Source organism: Ursus americanus, chromosome 14 (assembly GCF_024610735.1).
Source record: "Ursus americanus isolate L20-20 chromosome 14, mUrsAme1.1.p, whole genome shotgun sequence".
Taxonomy (NCBI): Eukaryota; Metazoa; Chordata; class Mammalia; order Carnivora; family Ursidae; genus Ursus; species Ursus americanus.
The window spans coordinates 38869455-38881342 of NC_142140.1; the positions used below are offsets into that span (position 1 = coordinate 38869455).

The 11888-nt window shown below is 62.1% G+C and overlaps 2 protein-coding genes across 3 annotated transcripts; one reads left to right on the forward strand and one right to left on the reverse strand.

Annotated features, from left to right (window-relative positions):
• Positions 1-46: 46 nt before the first annotated feature.
• On the forward strand, positions 47-8906 carry UBA7 (ubiquitin like modifier activating enzyme 7). Of its 2 annotated transcripts, none has more exons than XM_045807158.2 (24): positions 47-179; positions 263-431; positions 534-668; positions 767-873; positions 1194-1284; positions 1358-1493; positions 1683-1780; positions 1872-2018; positions 2452-2634; positions 2813-2920; positions 3074-3154; positions 3235-3390; positions 3484-3649; positions 3729-3934; positions 4033-4097; positions 4188-4371; positions 4445-4519; positions 4768-4951; positions 5460-5542; positions 6044-6136; positions 6226-6417; positions 7957-8055; positions 8128-8228; positions 8690-8906. In XM_045807158.2, the coding sequence occupies exons 1-24, from the start codon at positions 124-126 to the stop codon at positions 8877-8879; spliced, it is 3105 nt and encodes a 1034-aa protein (XP_045663114.2). In that variant the 5' UTR covers positions 47-123; the 3' UTR covers positions 8880-8906. The 2 variants fall into 2 exon arrangements, with proteins under 2 accessions (XP_045663114.2, XP_087723162.1); XM_087867036.1 differs by having other exon boundaries at positions 61-191.
• A 172-nt stretch (positions 8907-9078) lies between these two features.
• Positions 9079-10898, reverse strand: INKA1 (inka box actin regulator 1). The gene is made up of 2 exons (XM_045807159.2): positions 10663-10898; positions 9079-9917 (listed from the first exon to the last, which is right to left on the reverse strand). The coding sequence occupies exons 1-2, from the start codon at positions 10876-10878 to the stop codon at positions 9123-9125; spliced, it is 1011 nt and encodes a 336-aa protein (XP_045663115.2). The 5' UTR covers positions 10879-10898; the 3' UTR covers positions 9079-9122.
• Between the last annotated feature and the right edge of the window lie 990 nt (positions 10899-11888).

Genomic DNA, 11888 nt, shown 5'->3' on the forward strand with positions numbered 1-11888 from the left:
CCCAGAAACCTGGTGCCTCTTCGAGCTAGCTGCAGTGGGGCACTGGCCTCTGCTGGCCCAGCCCGCCCCGCAGCGACCCTGTCTGTAAGCGCTGCAGCCTGCCATCCCGCCACCGGCCTGAGAATGGATGTCCTGGAGACCGCCAAGTGGCTGGATGAGGAGCTGTACTCACGGCAGCTGTGAGGCCTGAGGTGGGGACGGAGGGGGGTGGCCTTCTGACTTCTGGCCTCCGACTGCCTACCTTCTTATTCCCCCTCCGCAGGTATGTGCTGGACCTGCCGGCCATGCAGAGGATTCGGGGAGCCAAGGTCCTGCTATCAGGCCTTCAGGGTCTAGGGGCTGAGGTGGCCAAAAACTTGGTCCTGATGGGTGTGGGCAGCCTCACGCTGCACGATCCCCAGCCCACCTGTTGGTCTGACCTGGCTGCCCAGGTGAGGGTCGTGGGGCGGGGGGTGCTACAGGTTCCCAGGCCAGGGTGGGGGTGGCGCCCGAGAGAAATCTCCTTGCTCAAGGCAGAGTGGGTCTCTGTCTAGTTTTTCCTCTCAGAGAAGGACTTGGCTAGAAGCAGGGCTGAGGCATCTCAAGAATTTGTGGCTCAGCTCAACGGAGCCGTCCAGGTGTGTGTGCACACAGGTGACATCACCAAGGAGCTGCTGCTGGACTTCCAGGTACCCTCCTTGCCCCACTCTCCAGGTGAGCCCCGTCCCCTCCTCTAGCCCCGAGCCGAGCAGTGGTTCTGGCCCTGCTAACCGCGGGGTCCACCCAGGTGGTGGTGCTGACTGCCTCGAAGCTGGAGGAGCAGCTGAAGGTGGGCGCTGTATGCCGCGAGCTCGGAATCTGCTTTCTGGTGGCCGATACCCGGGGCCTTGTGGGGTGAGAGAGACTACCTGCCTAACTTGCCACCTCACAAGCGCCAGCCGGTTCCAGGGCTGTCCCGAGCTCCAGGCTTGCTCCCGTGCCCCTCGCCCCACCCCGGGCCTGTCCTAGCATCCCCTCCCGATGGTAGTCCCCAGTCCCACCCCTCTGCTTCCTCCACCCCGGTCTCCAGACCTGCTCCAGTAAATCCCTCAAACTCCAGCTCCCAAGCCTCTCCCAGCATTCCTTCCCCAGTGCGGGGGCCCTGTGGGCTGGGCCTAGTGTCTCCCACCCTTCACCACTGGGCCGGCTCAGGGACCCCTCCCACCCCGCGGCAGGCAGCTGTTCTGTGACTTCGGAGAGGACTTCACCGTGCGGGACCCCACAGAGGCAGAACCTCCGACAGCGGCCATCCAGCACATTTCCCAGGTGGGTGCTGAAGTGTGGGTGCTCAGCTGCTGACCAAGGAGGGCACCCCTGAACCAAGCCACTTCTTCTCCAGGGCTCCCCTGGAATTCTCACTCTGAGAAAAGAAGCCGATGGCCACCACTTCCGCGATGGGGATCTGGTGACTTTCTCAGGCATTGAGGGCATGGTTGAGCTCAATGGCTGTGATCCCCGGGCTATCCGCGTGCAGGGTAAGCCAACCCACTTCAATCCAGCCTCAGCCCCCCAGCCCCCACTCAGGGCATCCGCAGCCTGGTCCTTGGGGATAGGTTCTCCCTCCACCTTCCTCAGTGTGGTCAAGGACACAGACGCAAGACAGGGTCGAGTATGAAGAATAATTCAGGTTCAGAGGTCATACTGACAGGCTGGATCTCCCCTAGAGGACGGAACCTTGGAGATTGGAGACACAGCAACTTTCTCCCGTTACTTGCGTGGTGGGGCTGTCACTGAGGTCAAGAGACCCATGACTGTGAGCCATGTGAGTGCAAGTGCAGCCGAGATGGGGGAGCTTGGGAGCCTCACGGGGCCCTCGGGGTCTGAACCTGAGCCTGAGCTGAGTGCTGTTGCAGAAGCCCCTGGATGTAGCCCTGCTCCAGCCCCGTGTGGTGGCCCCGAGCCCCGAGGCAGCACTCCGCGCCCACTGCCTGCACCAGGCCTTCCGTGCGCTGCACCAGTTCCAGCACCTCCACGGCCGCCTGCCCCAGCGTTGGGATCCTGTGAGTGCCCCGTTGCTTCTTCCCCGAGCCTCCGTCTTATTGGGGTCCCACCCGCCAGGAAGCAGCAGTGATTATCTCACAGGCCCGAGTTGTAATCCCAGAGGCAGTTTCCCACTTCCATAAAGGAAATGATAGCGCTGTCTCCGGACCAGAGACCGGGTCCCTGAAAGTACCAGGCGCAAAGCCTGGGGACCCCGGCCACCTCCTCACCCCTCAGTTCTGGGCTGAAGTCTCCAACCACGTTGGCAAAGCCTCCACGGGCATTGTCTAGGCGTCCTCTGGCGGGGCTGCGCAGTCTGGCAGCTGGTTTGGGCCTTCACACTCAGGCCCTGCTTCTTCTTCTGTGGAAATGGGGGGATGGCTGCGTGAAGGGTTTGAGTGGGGGATGGAGCTCAGGCTGGGGCTGCCGTGCCCACAGAGTTCCACTCCACAGGATGATGCAGAGATGGTGGTGGACCTGGCCCGGTCCCTGAAACCACTGAAGGGGGCAGAAGGAGAGCCCCTGGAAGAGCAGCTGGATGAGGCCCTAGTGCGGACAGTCGCCCTGAGCAGTGCTGGTGTCTTGAGCCCCATGGCAGCCATGCTGGGTGCAGTGGCTGCCCAGGAAGTGCTGAAGGTGGGCAGAGGCACAGGCAGGATGAGACCGGGAAGGGTGTGGAGATCAGTGTGGGTGCCAGACGGTGCCCAGTACCCGACAGCAGCCGTGGTGGCTTCACCAGTCTCGTGAAGCCCAGCCAGGATCCAAGGCGGCTTGGAGCTGGCAGGAGTCCCTACACTGAAGTTCTGGCCTCTAGGCAATCTCCGGGAAGTTCATGCCCCTGGACCAGTGGCTTTACTTCGATGCCCTCGATTGCCTTCCAGAAGATGGGAAGTTCCTTTCCACACCGGAGGACTGTGCCCAGGTAAGAACCTGGGGTAGGGGTGCAAGCCTTCTCCAAACTTAGGACCAGGGAGGGAACAGGAAGAACGGTCCAGAGATCCTGACCTGGAAAAGTTAGTGTAAGAGGGAGGAGACACAGCACAGGCCATCACTGACCCCTGTCTGTGTCCCCTAGAAATGTTGCCGCTATGATGGGCAAATTGCAGTGTTTGGGGCTGGTTTTCAGAGGAAGCTGAGCCGGCAGCACTACCTCCTGGTGAGCTTGGTGGTCCAGCTGGGAGATGTCTGTGGGAGGGCCAGGCCAGGCCCTCTGGCTAAGGCTGCTCCTGCTGGCAGGTGGGTGCTGGTGCTATCGGCTGTGAGCTGCTCAAAGGCTTTGCCCTAGTGGGCCTGGGGACCGCGGCCGGCAGGGGTGTGACTGTTGCTGACATGGACCACATAGAGCGCTCCAATCTCAGCCGTCAGTTCCTCTTCAGGACACAGGACATCGGTGTGAGTGCTGGCCCCTACGCACATCTTGCCTCCTGAACTGTTGTTCCAGAGTGCCCACCACCCACCCCCGGCATCTTCCTGTTCTCTTCTCAGAGGCCCAAGGCGGAGGTGGCTGCAGAGGCCACTCACCGCCTGAACTCAGACTTGAAGGTGACCCCACTCACCTACCCACTGGATCCCACGACAGAGCACATCTACGATGACGATTTCTTCTCCCGTGTGGATGGTGTGGCTGCTGCCCTGGACAGTTTCCAGGCCCGTGAGTGCTTGACCTTGAAACTCAGCCCCTTATTCGAGGCAGTGCCAGCCCCACTCCTGACCCTCTGCCCCCTTGCTAGGCCACTATGTGGCTGCTCGCTGCACCCACTATCTGAAGCCACTGCTGGAGGCGGGGACACAGGGCACCTCGGGCCATGCTTCAGTGTTCGTGCCACATGTGACCGAGGCCTACACAGCCCCTGCCTCGGGTTTAGCTCCTGAGGATGCTGCCTACCCTGTCTGCACCCTACGGCACTTCCCCAGCACAGTCGAGCACACCTTGCAGGTAGGAAGCTCCCCAGGGACCCCTACGCCACCCAGCTCCGTCCTTAGCTGCAGACCTGTTCCCCACCTGACACCTCATGGTTCGTCTCTCCCCTGCAGTGGGCCCGGGATGAGTTTGACGGGCTCTTCCGTCTGTCTGCTGAGACCATCAACCGCCACCAGCAGTAAGGCCACCAAGAGGGGTGGATGGGAGTCCAGAGCCCCAGCACCGGAGTCTTCAGGGCTCAGCCTCAGACCTCCTCCTCTCTCTGCAGGGTGCTCACTTCTCTGGCAGAAGCAGATGGGCCACAGGTGCTGACCCTGCTGCGGGAGGTGCTGGGCGTGCTGAGAGAGCGTCCACGGACCTGGCAAGACTGTGTGGCGTGGGCCCTCGGCCACTGGCAGCGACGTTTCCATTATGACATCACGCAGCTGCTGAGCCGTTTCCCACCTGATAAAGTGGGTGTCTAGGGGTCAGGAGGCTGAGGGTTCAGGGGGACCAGACTGAGCCCAACAGCCTCCGTATCCCTAGGTGCTGGAGGATGGAACTCTTTTCTGGTCGGGTCCCAAACAGTGTCCCCAGCCCTTGGAGTTTGATGCCAGCCAAGTGAGTGGGGTCCCTTGGGAACCCAAGGTGGGGATGTGACCCCTCAGAGCAGAGTTGGGCGCCTCTGCATTCTGCAGAGAGGCACAGGTGCTGAGGGGGAGTGCCACGTTTGTGCACGTACCAGCGTCCACATGTGAGACGGGGCAGGCGCTCCAACAGCTCCACAAACAGGCGGTGACCCGCCCCCCACGCACCTGTACATGTTCACGCACACCCATGCCTCTGCCCGTGCTCTTGTCTGACTGCAGGACACGCACCTCCTCTACGTGCTCACGGCTGCTAACCTGTATGCCCGGATGCACGGGCTGCCTGGCTCACGGGACCAGACGGCACTCAGGGAACTACTGAAGTTGCTGCCGTTGCCCAGGCCCCAGCCCTTGGCCCCCGTCTTTCCTAATGACCTGGAGCTAGCTGGGGCTTCTGCTGAGTTTGGTGAGGTCCCTGGCTCTGCCACCCCCCCCCCCACCAAGCTGCCATCCAAAGGCCTGGCCCTGTCCTCAGCCTATGCTACAGAAGGAAGTTGGGGCCTGGGGGCCCTGCCGCCAATCCACTCACTCACAGGCCCTCTGAGCTTGCTTCTTTCGAGGTTTGGGCTCATCCTCTAGCCCCTCAGTAGGCCCTCTCCCTGCTGCCCACACCCCCACACCCCTGTTCCCTTGGCAGATTATCAGCAACAACCCCACCCCAAACCATGCGCCTTGGAGAGTACCCAGCTGTGGTCGCCTGGTGAGGACAGAGTTCGCAGGTGCACGCACAGATGCATGCGCGTGCACGCACACAAGCCGGGCTCGGGCTGCCGGAGAGACTGCAGCGTCAAGCCCGGGATCTGTCTGAACGCAGTCGGTTTAGGCTTAGGAGAGACCAAGAATAGGCACCAGGCTCCAGGGAGAGGGCAGAAGGTGGGGGTTAAGAACTACCCGACACCCCCTTCCTCTGCCAGGCCCTGAGCAACTGAAGAAACTGCACCAAATGCTGGAGGTCTGGAGCGGGAGCCCTCCTCTGGAGCCCCTGAAGTTTGAGAAGGTGAGAGCCCAAGCAGGGGTGAGGGGCAAGCTGGGGAGGTTGTTAGGGAAGGTCAAGAGCTAAGAAGGTGGGGCGTCTGGGTGGCTCAGTCGTTGAGCCTCTGCCTTCGGCTCAGGTCATGATCCCAGGATCCTGGGATCGAGCCCCGCATCGGGCTCCTTGCTCAGCGGGAAGCCTGCTTCTCCCTCTCCCACTCCCCCTGCTTGTGTTCCCTCTCTTGCTGTCTCACTCACTGTCAAATAAATAAATAAAATCTTTAAAAAAAAAAAAAGAGCTAAGAAGGTGGCTTTGGAGTTCCCTTGGCCTGAATGCTCCTACCAGCAGGAATCCCAAAGCAGATCACCTTCCCTGAGCCTCAGCTTCCTTATCTGATAAGTGGGACAGATGTCAGCATCCCCCCCCCCCAGCAGAATTGTGGGAAGACCTGTGCTGGGACACATGGTGAGCCATGGTGAGGGATTCCGGGGCTGTGTTAACACTACTGGGACTTGGGCCTCACAGGACAATGATAGCAACTTCCATATGGATTTTGTGGCAGCGGCAGCAAGCCTGCGTGCTCAGAACTATGGGATCCCCCCTGCCAACCGCAACCAGGTAACTGTGCCCCTTGGGGCTCAGGCCTGGAGGTGGGGGTCAAACCCTAGCCCCACCCCTCAGGCCCAGACCAAATCTGTCCTTGGCAGAGCAAGCGAATTGTGGGCCAGATTATCCCAGCCATTGTTACCACCACAGCAGCTGTGGCAGGCCTGGTGGGCCTGGAGCTGTACAAAGTGGTGGGCGGGCCACGGCCCCTCGGTGCCTTTCGCCACAGCTACCTGCATCTGGCTGAAAACCGCTTCAACCGCTGGGTGCCTCGCGCCCCAGCCAACCAGAAGGTGAGCCCTTGACACCCCACCAGGCCTGGGCTTTTCCTGTCCCTACCAAAACAGGCTCTACTCTGGCTTTGGGTTCACACCAGAATCCAGACTCTGGGGGAGTCCTTAAGACTCCCTCCAGCCTCCTTCCTGCTGTGAAGCCAGACTGGGACCTGTCAGACACAGGAAGCAGCCATCAGCCGCCCCCACCCCTCACCCCTCCCCTGCCCTGGGTCTGGGGGTTGCTGCAGCTTTAACTCATTAGTGGAGCCAGACATCCCTCACAGCCTCCTCCTTCCAGTAAAGCCCCTAAGGGGGAGGTGGTAGGGAGGGGGGAGTAGACCCCTAGCCCCAAACAGAGCCTAACTTCCGCCTGCACGGCATGGGGACCCTGGCCCACCCCCTCCAAGCTGCATTAAAGGGCACTGAGCTCAGCACAGCGGGTGGGGATGTGGGCATTCGTTCTTGCGTGTGAGTGCACAGGGGTCTGGGCATCCCTGGCTTGTACATCTGTGTGCCAGATGGGAGCACAGGGCTCTTCACTGTGGGCGTGCATGGGTGTGTGTGTGAGTACACATGCAGGCGTTCCTGGCCGTGTGTGTGTGTGTGTGTGTGTGTGTGTGTGTGTGTGTGTGTTCCTTCGAGTGCAGGGCTGTGAATGCCCCTGGCTGTGTGCCCAGGCTCGGCAGTAGTTGGCATTTTCTTGGGGCACAGGAAAGGGGGTGGAGAGAATGCCCTCACCAGGGGAGAGGGGAGAGGTCATGGGCCAGCATTGGGCTTTTGCTGAGCAGGCCTGGGGTCCCTCAGGGCACAGAACACAGAGCCCCTTTGTGAAGGGCCTCTCCTCCAGCTAGGACATAAGCTGCCTTTGTCTATGGTGGAGGGGGAGGGGGCAAGGGAGGATTCCCCCCAACTCACCTCTAGCCTCATCTCAGCTTGACCCCACTGTGCTTTTTGGGGGAGCTGTCAGCATCCCCTTCCTGGCCCCTGGCTGCCTGCCACTCTCAGCTCCAGGCCCTAGAACCCCAAGACTCTTGAAATAGGGAAGGCAAGGGGACAGGAGGAAGAGGTCTATGTAGACTGTGTCCCTGCTGGGGTCTCTCAGCCAGTGGGGCCCTAGCGGTCATTGTGCCCCCTCATCCTCTGTGCCCACATAGTCCAACGCCCTGGTAATACAGGATGAGGGGGCAGGATGTACCCCCCAGCTCCCAGCCTTGCATTTGAGGATCGAGCAGCTTTATCGGTGACTGCAGCGGTCCTGCTCCTGCTTCCTCAGGAAGCTTCGCCCCCCCTCCACACACACACATACAACCAGCCTGTGTGATGGATTGCCTGTTTCCCTGTGCGGGGGCCCCATAGCCCCATTTCCTGTGCTGGCCCCAGCATAGCCAGGGAGGGTGCTGAGACTCTGGGCCCAGATCCCACCTTCCAACCCCACCCCCCTGGCTTCTGTTTCCTGCCTCTAGTCCAGCTCCTCCTCTAGGAAAGGGGCCATCAGCTGCTGGTAATGGATAGGGGGAGGGTGGGTGCGAGAAGCTTCTTACTGCGCCCTCCCTCCAGTTAGATCACCTGACGTGGACCTGGACCTGTTGGGACCGCCTGAAGGTGCCTGCTGGGCAGCCAGAGATGACCCTGGAGTTACTGCTGGCCCATCTCCAGGTGAGCCCCGTTCCTCCCTGCCTTCAGGCCTGGCCCCCCGGCCTAGCTGGCACCTGACCTATCTCTCTCTAGGAACAATTTGGGCTGAGGGTGAAGATGCTGCTGCATGGAAAGGCCCGGCTCTACTCAGCACGATGGTCGCCTGAAAAGCAGGCCCAGCACCTGGCCCTCAGGTGAGCCCACGCCTGACTGTAGCCAGGACTTGTTCTGTTCCTAGAGGTTGGAGTTGGGAGACATGAACTCTTTCCTCTTCCCCACCCTGTTTGGGCCCCTCACACCCTCCTGAGGCTTTCTTTTGCCAAATGGAGGCAGCAAATGGGCTGGGGGTGGGGTGAGGACCGAAAACCTGAGGAGGGGCCTCCCAGCTGCCTGCTTGGCCAGCCCCATCAGCTCCTCCACACCCTGCTAAGCCCCCCTTTCACAGCCCGCTCTCAGGGGACTCGCAGCTTCCTGCCTCCTGCCCGCCCTGCCTGCTGCTCCTAAAATACTTTCAGATGTTTCCTGTCTTGAGCTGCTCGTGCTCCTGGCTTAGGCTCCTTGTGGCCATCAGCACCCTGTGGTCCATGCCCGGTCACTCTGCCTACCACTGCTCACTTAGCCAATCACCCCCACCCCTTCCCCGCCGTACCACCAGGGTGACGAAACTGGTGCAGCAGGTGACAGGCCGGAAGCCTAAGCCAGGGCAGCGGGCGCTGGTGCTGGAGCTCAGCTGTGAGGGTGAGGAGGACGACACCACTTTTCCACCCCTGCACTACGAGCTGTGTGACAAGACAGCAGCCCTGTCACCTGGCTCTACGGAGCCTTGCATCCTGAGTCCACAGTAGGCACTCAATAAATGCTTGTTGAAGGAGGGCGTAAGTGGAGATGGATGATGAAACACGGGGCAGCGAGGCACAGGGCGTGTGACATGGATGTGACGGGGACCCCTGAAGGGGGAGAAAAGGCTCTTTAGATTTGCCTGCCTGGGCTGTGCCTCAAAGGGCTGGGGCCACCTCCTAGAGCCTCAGGGGTATGGAACCAAGATAGTCCAGAGAAAGGCCTTTATTGTCCCAGGCTGGAGGGCAGGGTCAGAGGTAGCTGACGTCATTGCAGATGATGGGCTGGCGGCTGCGGCAGCTCATAAGGGCTGCAAAGCGCGAGACATCTGCAGGGAGTTCGGGTTCCGGGCGAGGTGGGCACGATAGTCTCTTTCCCGCCATAGCCGCCCTGCGTGCCCTGGCCAGCTGGCGCCGCAGCTGCTCAGAGAGCCCAAGCAAGAACTGAGGGGGCCGAGCACGGGCACGGGGCCCACCTCCATCGTCCCCCTCACCCGCTGCCTCTGGCAGCTCCATCCAGTTGTGCACCAAGTCAGCAAAGCAGTTGTCCCCTAGCACTAGGGGCTGGCGACTGCGACCTCTGTTCAGCAGGGCTGCTGTCCAGTCCTCAGCTTCCAGCCCCCGCCAATGCTCCAGGCAGGCATCTGGGGTAGACTTGGGCCGAGGTCGGTGGGCAGGTGGTGCACTGGCCACAGGAGCTCTGCTGGGCAGGGGAATGCCACTGGCCGAGAGGCGCTGTCTATGCCGGGGCCATGCTGGGGGTGCTGGGTGCTGGCGTACAGGCAGCTCTTCCTCTCTCCATGTGCTGCCTGACACTTCAGAGAAGCCAGAGTCCCAGTCCAGGGCATGCTCCCTGGGGCTTCCCAAGACAGCACCCTTGTCTCCTATCACCACACCTTCCTCCTCCTCTTCCACACAGCAGACTGAGTCCTCTTCCAAGGCATCTGAGGCCCTGAGTCGGTGGCTAAGCGGAACACGTGGACCGGGTTTGGGGGGTGGTGGAAGGGGGCCAGACATGGGTGGTGAGCCTGTGTCCCGGCCGCACAGCTGTGGAGGAAGAGAGAGCCCAGGTTGGAGGGGGTAGTGCGTGTCCCCCCTGCCTGCCTGGCCAGACCAGTCCCAAAACAGAAGGCCCAGGAGGGCTGGATAGGCCTGCAGGCCTGGGCAGCAAGCCTCCAGCGGGCACGGGGCCGGCATGGGAGCGCTGGCACACGTAGCTCGTGTGGCTCCCATCAGCCGACCTGGTGGCAGTCCGGCAGGCTGCAGCACGCAGAGCTGGGCAAGTCGGTACCCGCCACCAGGGCGGGAGGCAGGGTTGCGGGCCTGCCTGCATCGGGAAGTAGGTCCTGTTTGGGGGTGGGGGAGCATCCCTGCTTCCTGAGGGATTCAGCTCCCCAAAGCTCACAGTCTCTTTCAGAGAAAGAGCACTTGCCAGGTGGGGGGTAGAGGAAGGAGGTACAGGTCAGTCTGGGGTAGAAGGCATTCATACTAGCGCCAGCACTTCTTTAGTCCCTCGCAGCCCCTTGATCCTCCCCAAAAGAAGTTTCTCCCCGCCAACTCCCTCCGCCACCCCGGCAGCAAGGCCAGCTGGGCGGCTGTTACTTGATGCCCAGCGCAGTTCCCAACCGTCCGAAACCCGATGCGGGCCATCTGGGCCATCTGCGCCGCCCCGCCCCCATCCTGCCTCGGATGGGCACTCGGGGCGGCCCCCTACCCGTGTGTCGTTCGGGCCGGACGGCAGCTGGGCACCCCACACGCGTCCTCACAAGCCACACCCGCTCCCAAGCCTCACCAGTTCCCAGCGGAGCTGGCCCAGGAAGCTGTCAAGCCGAGCGCTGTGCATGCCCTTGCCGGAGCCCCCGCCAGGCCTGCCAGTTCCTCTTCGAACTCCAGCGCGAGCGGCGCGGAGAGGGCCCCGCGGGCGGGCCAGCGGCGCACCGGCCCTCCGCCTGGCTCCGCCGCTCCTAGCTGGCCGCAGCTCCCGCCGCCGCCGCCGCCGCCCCAACATCTGGCAGCCGCGCCCCGCCCCTGGTGCGGCAGCCAATGGGGCCGGGGCGGGGCCACCTCGGCCCCGCCCCTCGGCCCGGCCGAGTGGGTGGGTGAGCCTTTCGCCGGCTCCCCGCTTCTCTCCTGCTCTGGAGGGAGGGGCGGGGCTGTAGCTGGAAGCCGGGCGGGTCCCGCCTGGGACTCCCCCACACCCTGGGCGGTTCGCTGCGTAACCCAAGACAAGGCGATTCCCCGCGGTAGCCTCCGCTTCCCCGTTTTTCCCGGGATAGGACTGCAGTCCCTCCCGCAGAGGCTCCGGGAGAGCGCGGATCCCCCGGCCACACCCACGTGCGGGCAGAGCGCCCCCAACCGTCGGACCTAGCAGTGCTGTGGCCCTCTCCGGGCCCGACCCACTGAATCCGTTCCTGGAAGGGCCTCGACAAACCCTGGAAATGATGGGTCCGGCCCCTCTGAGGACTCCGGGAGCACCCGACCTCGCGGGGGCACAGGAGAGGGGCTTCAGCCAAGGCCCAGCCCACGCCCTTTCCGCCCCGCGTCTGGCAGAGCAAGGCAGGGCCGCCCTCTAGTGGGCAGCGCGGGGTTAGCCGTGATTACCTCGGCGACACCCGCATTCCCTCTTCCCGCAGCACAAGCCAACCTAGACTGAGCGCAGGGGGTTAGGGCGTCACTCTCTGTCCAGAATGGTCAGAGCCCATTCCTGGAGGCCACCCTGGAGGTTCCAGGATACAGTCTAACTTGAGACAGAGAAGTCAGTAGACAAAAAAATAGCGGGAATGAGGGTGGACTGGGAGAAGGGACTCATAGAGGAGGCAGCATTCTGTATGGGATCTGAATGAGCGATCATGGGAGATCAAGAAGGGTATTCTAGGGGGGCCTGAGTGGTTCAGCAGATTAAGTGTCTGACTCTTGATTTCAGCTCAGGTTATGATCTCAGGGTGGTGAGATGGAGCCCTGGGTTGGGCTCCAGGCTGAGCTTGGAGTCTGCTTAAGATTCTTTCTCTGCCTCTGCTC

Coding starts and splice junctions, on each gene's coding strand:
- UBA7 (XM_045807158.2), top strand. CDS start 124: ATGGATGTCCTGGAGACCGCCAAGTGGCTGGATGAGGAGCTGTACTCA. Junction 1,494..1,682: donor CCGGGCTATCCGCGTGCAGG/GTAAGCCAACCC, acceptor GATCTCCCCTAG/AGGACGGAACCTTGGAGATT. Junction 6,137..6,225: donor CCCCTGCCAACCGCAACCAG/GTAACTGTGCCC, acceptor TGTCCTTGGCAG/AGCAAGCGAATTGTGGGCCA.
- INKA1 (XM_045807159.2), bottom strand. CDS start 10,878: ATGTTGGGGCGGCGGCGGCGGCGGCGGGAGCTGCGGCCAGCTAGGAGC. Junction 9,918..10,662: donor GCCAGCTCCGCTGGGAACTG/GTGAGGCTTGGG, acceptor CTTCCTCCACAG/CTGTGCGGCCGGGACACAGG.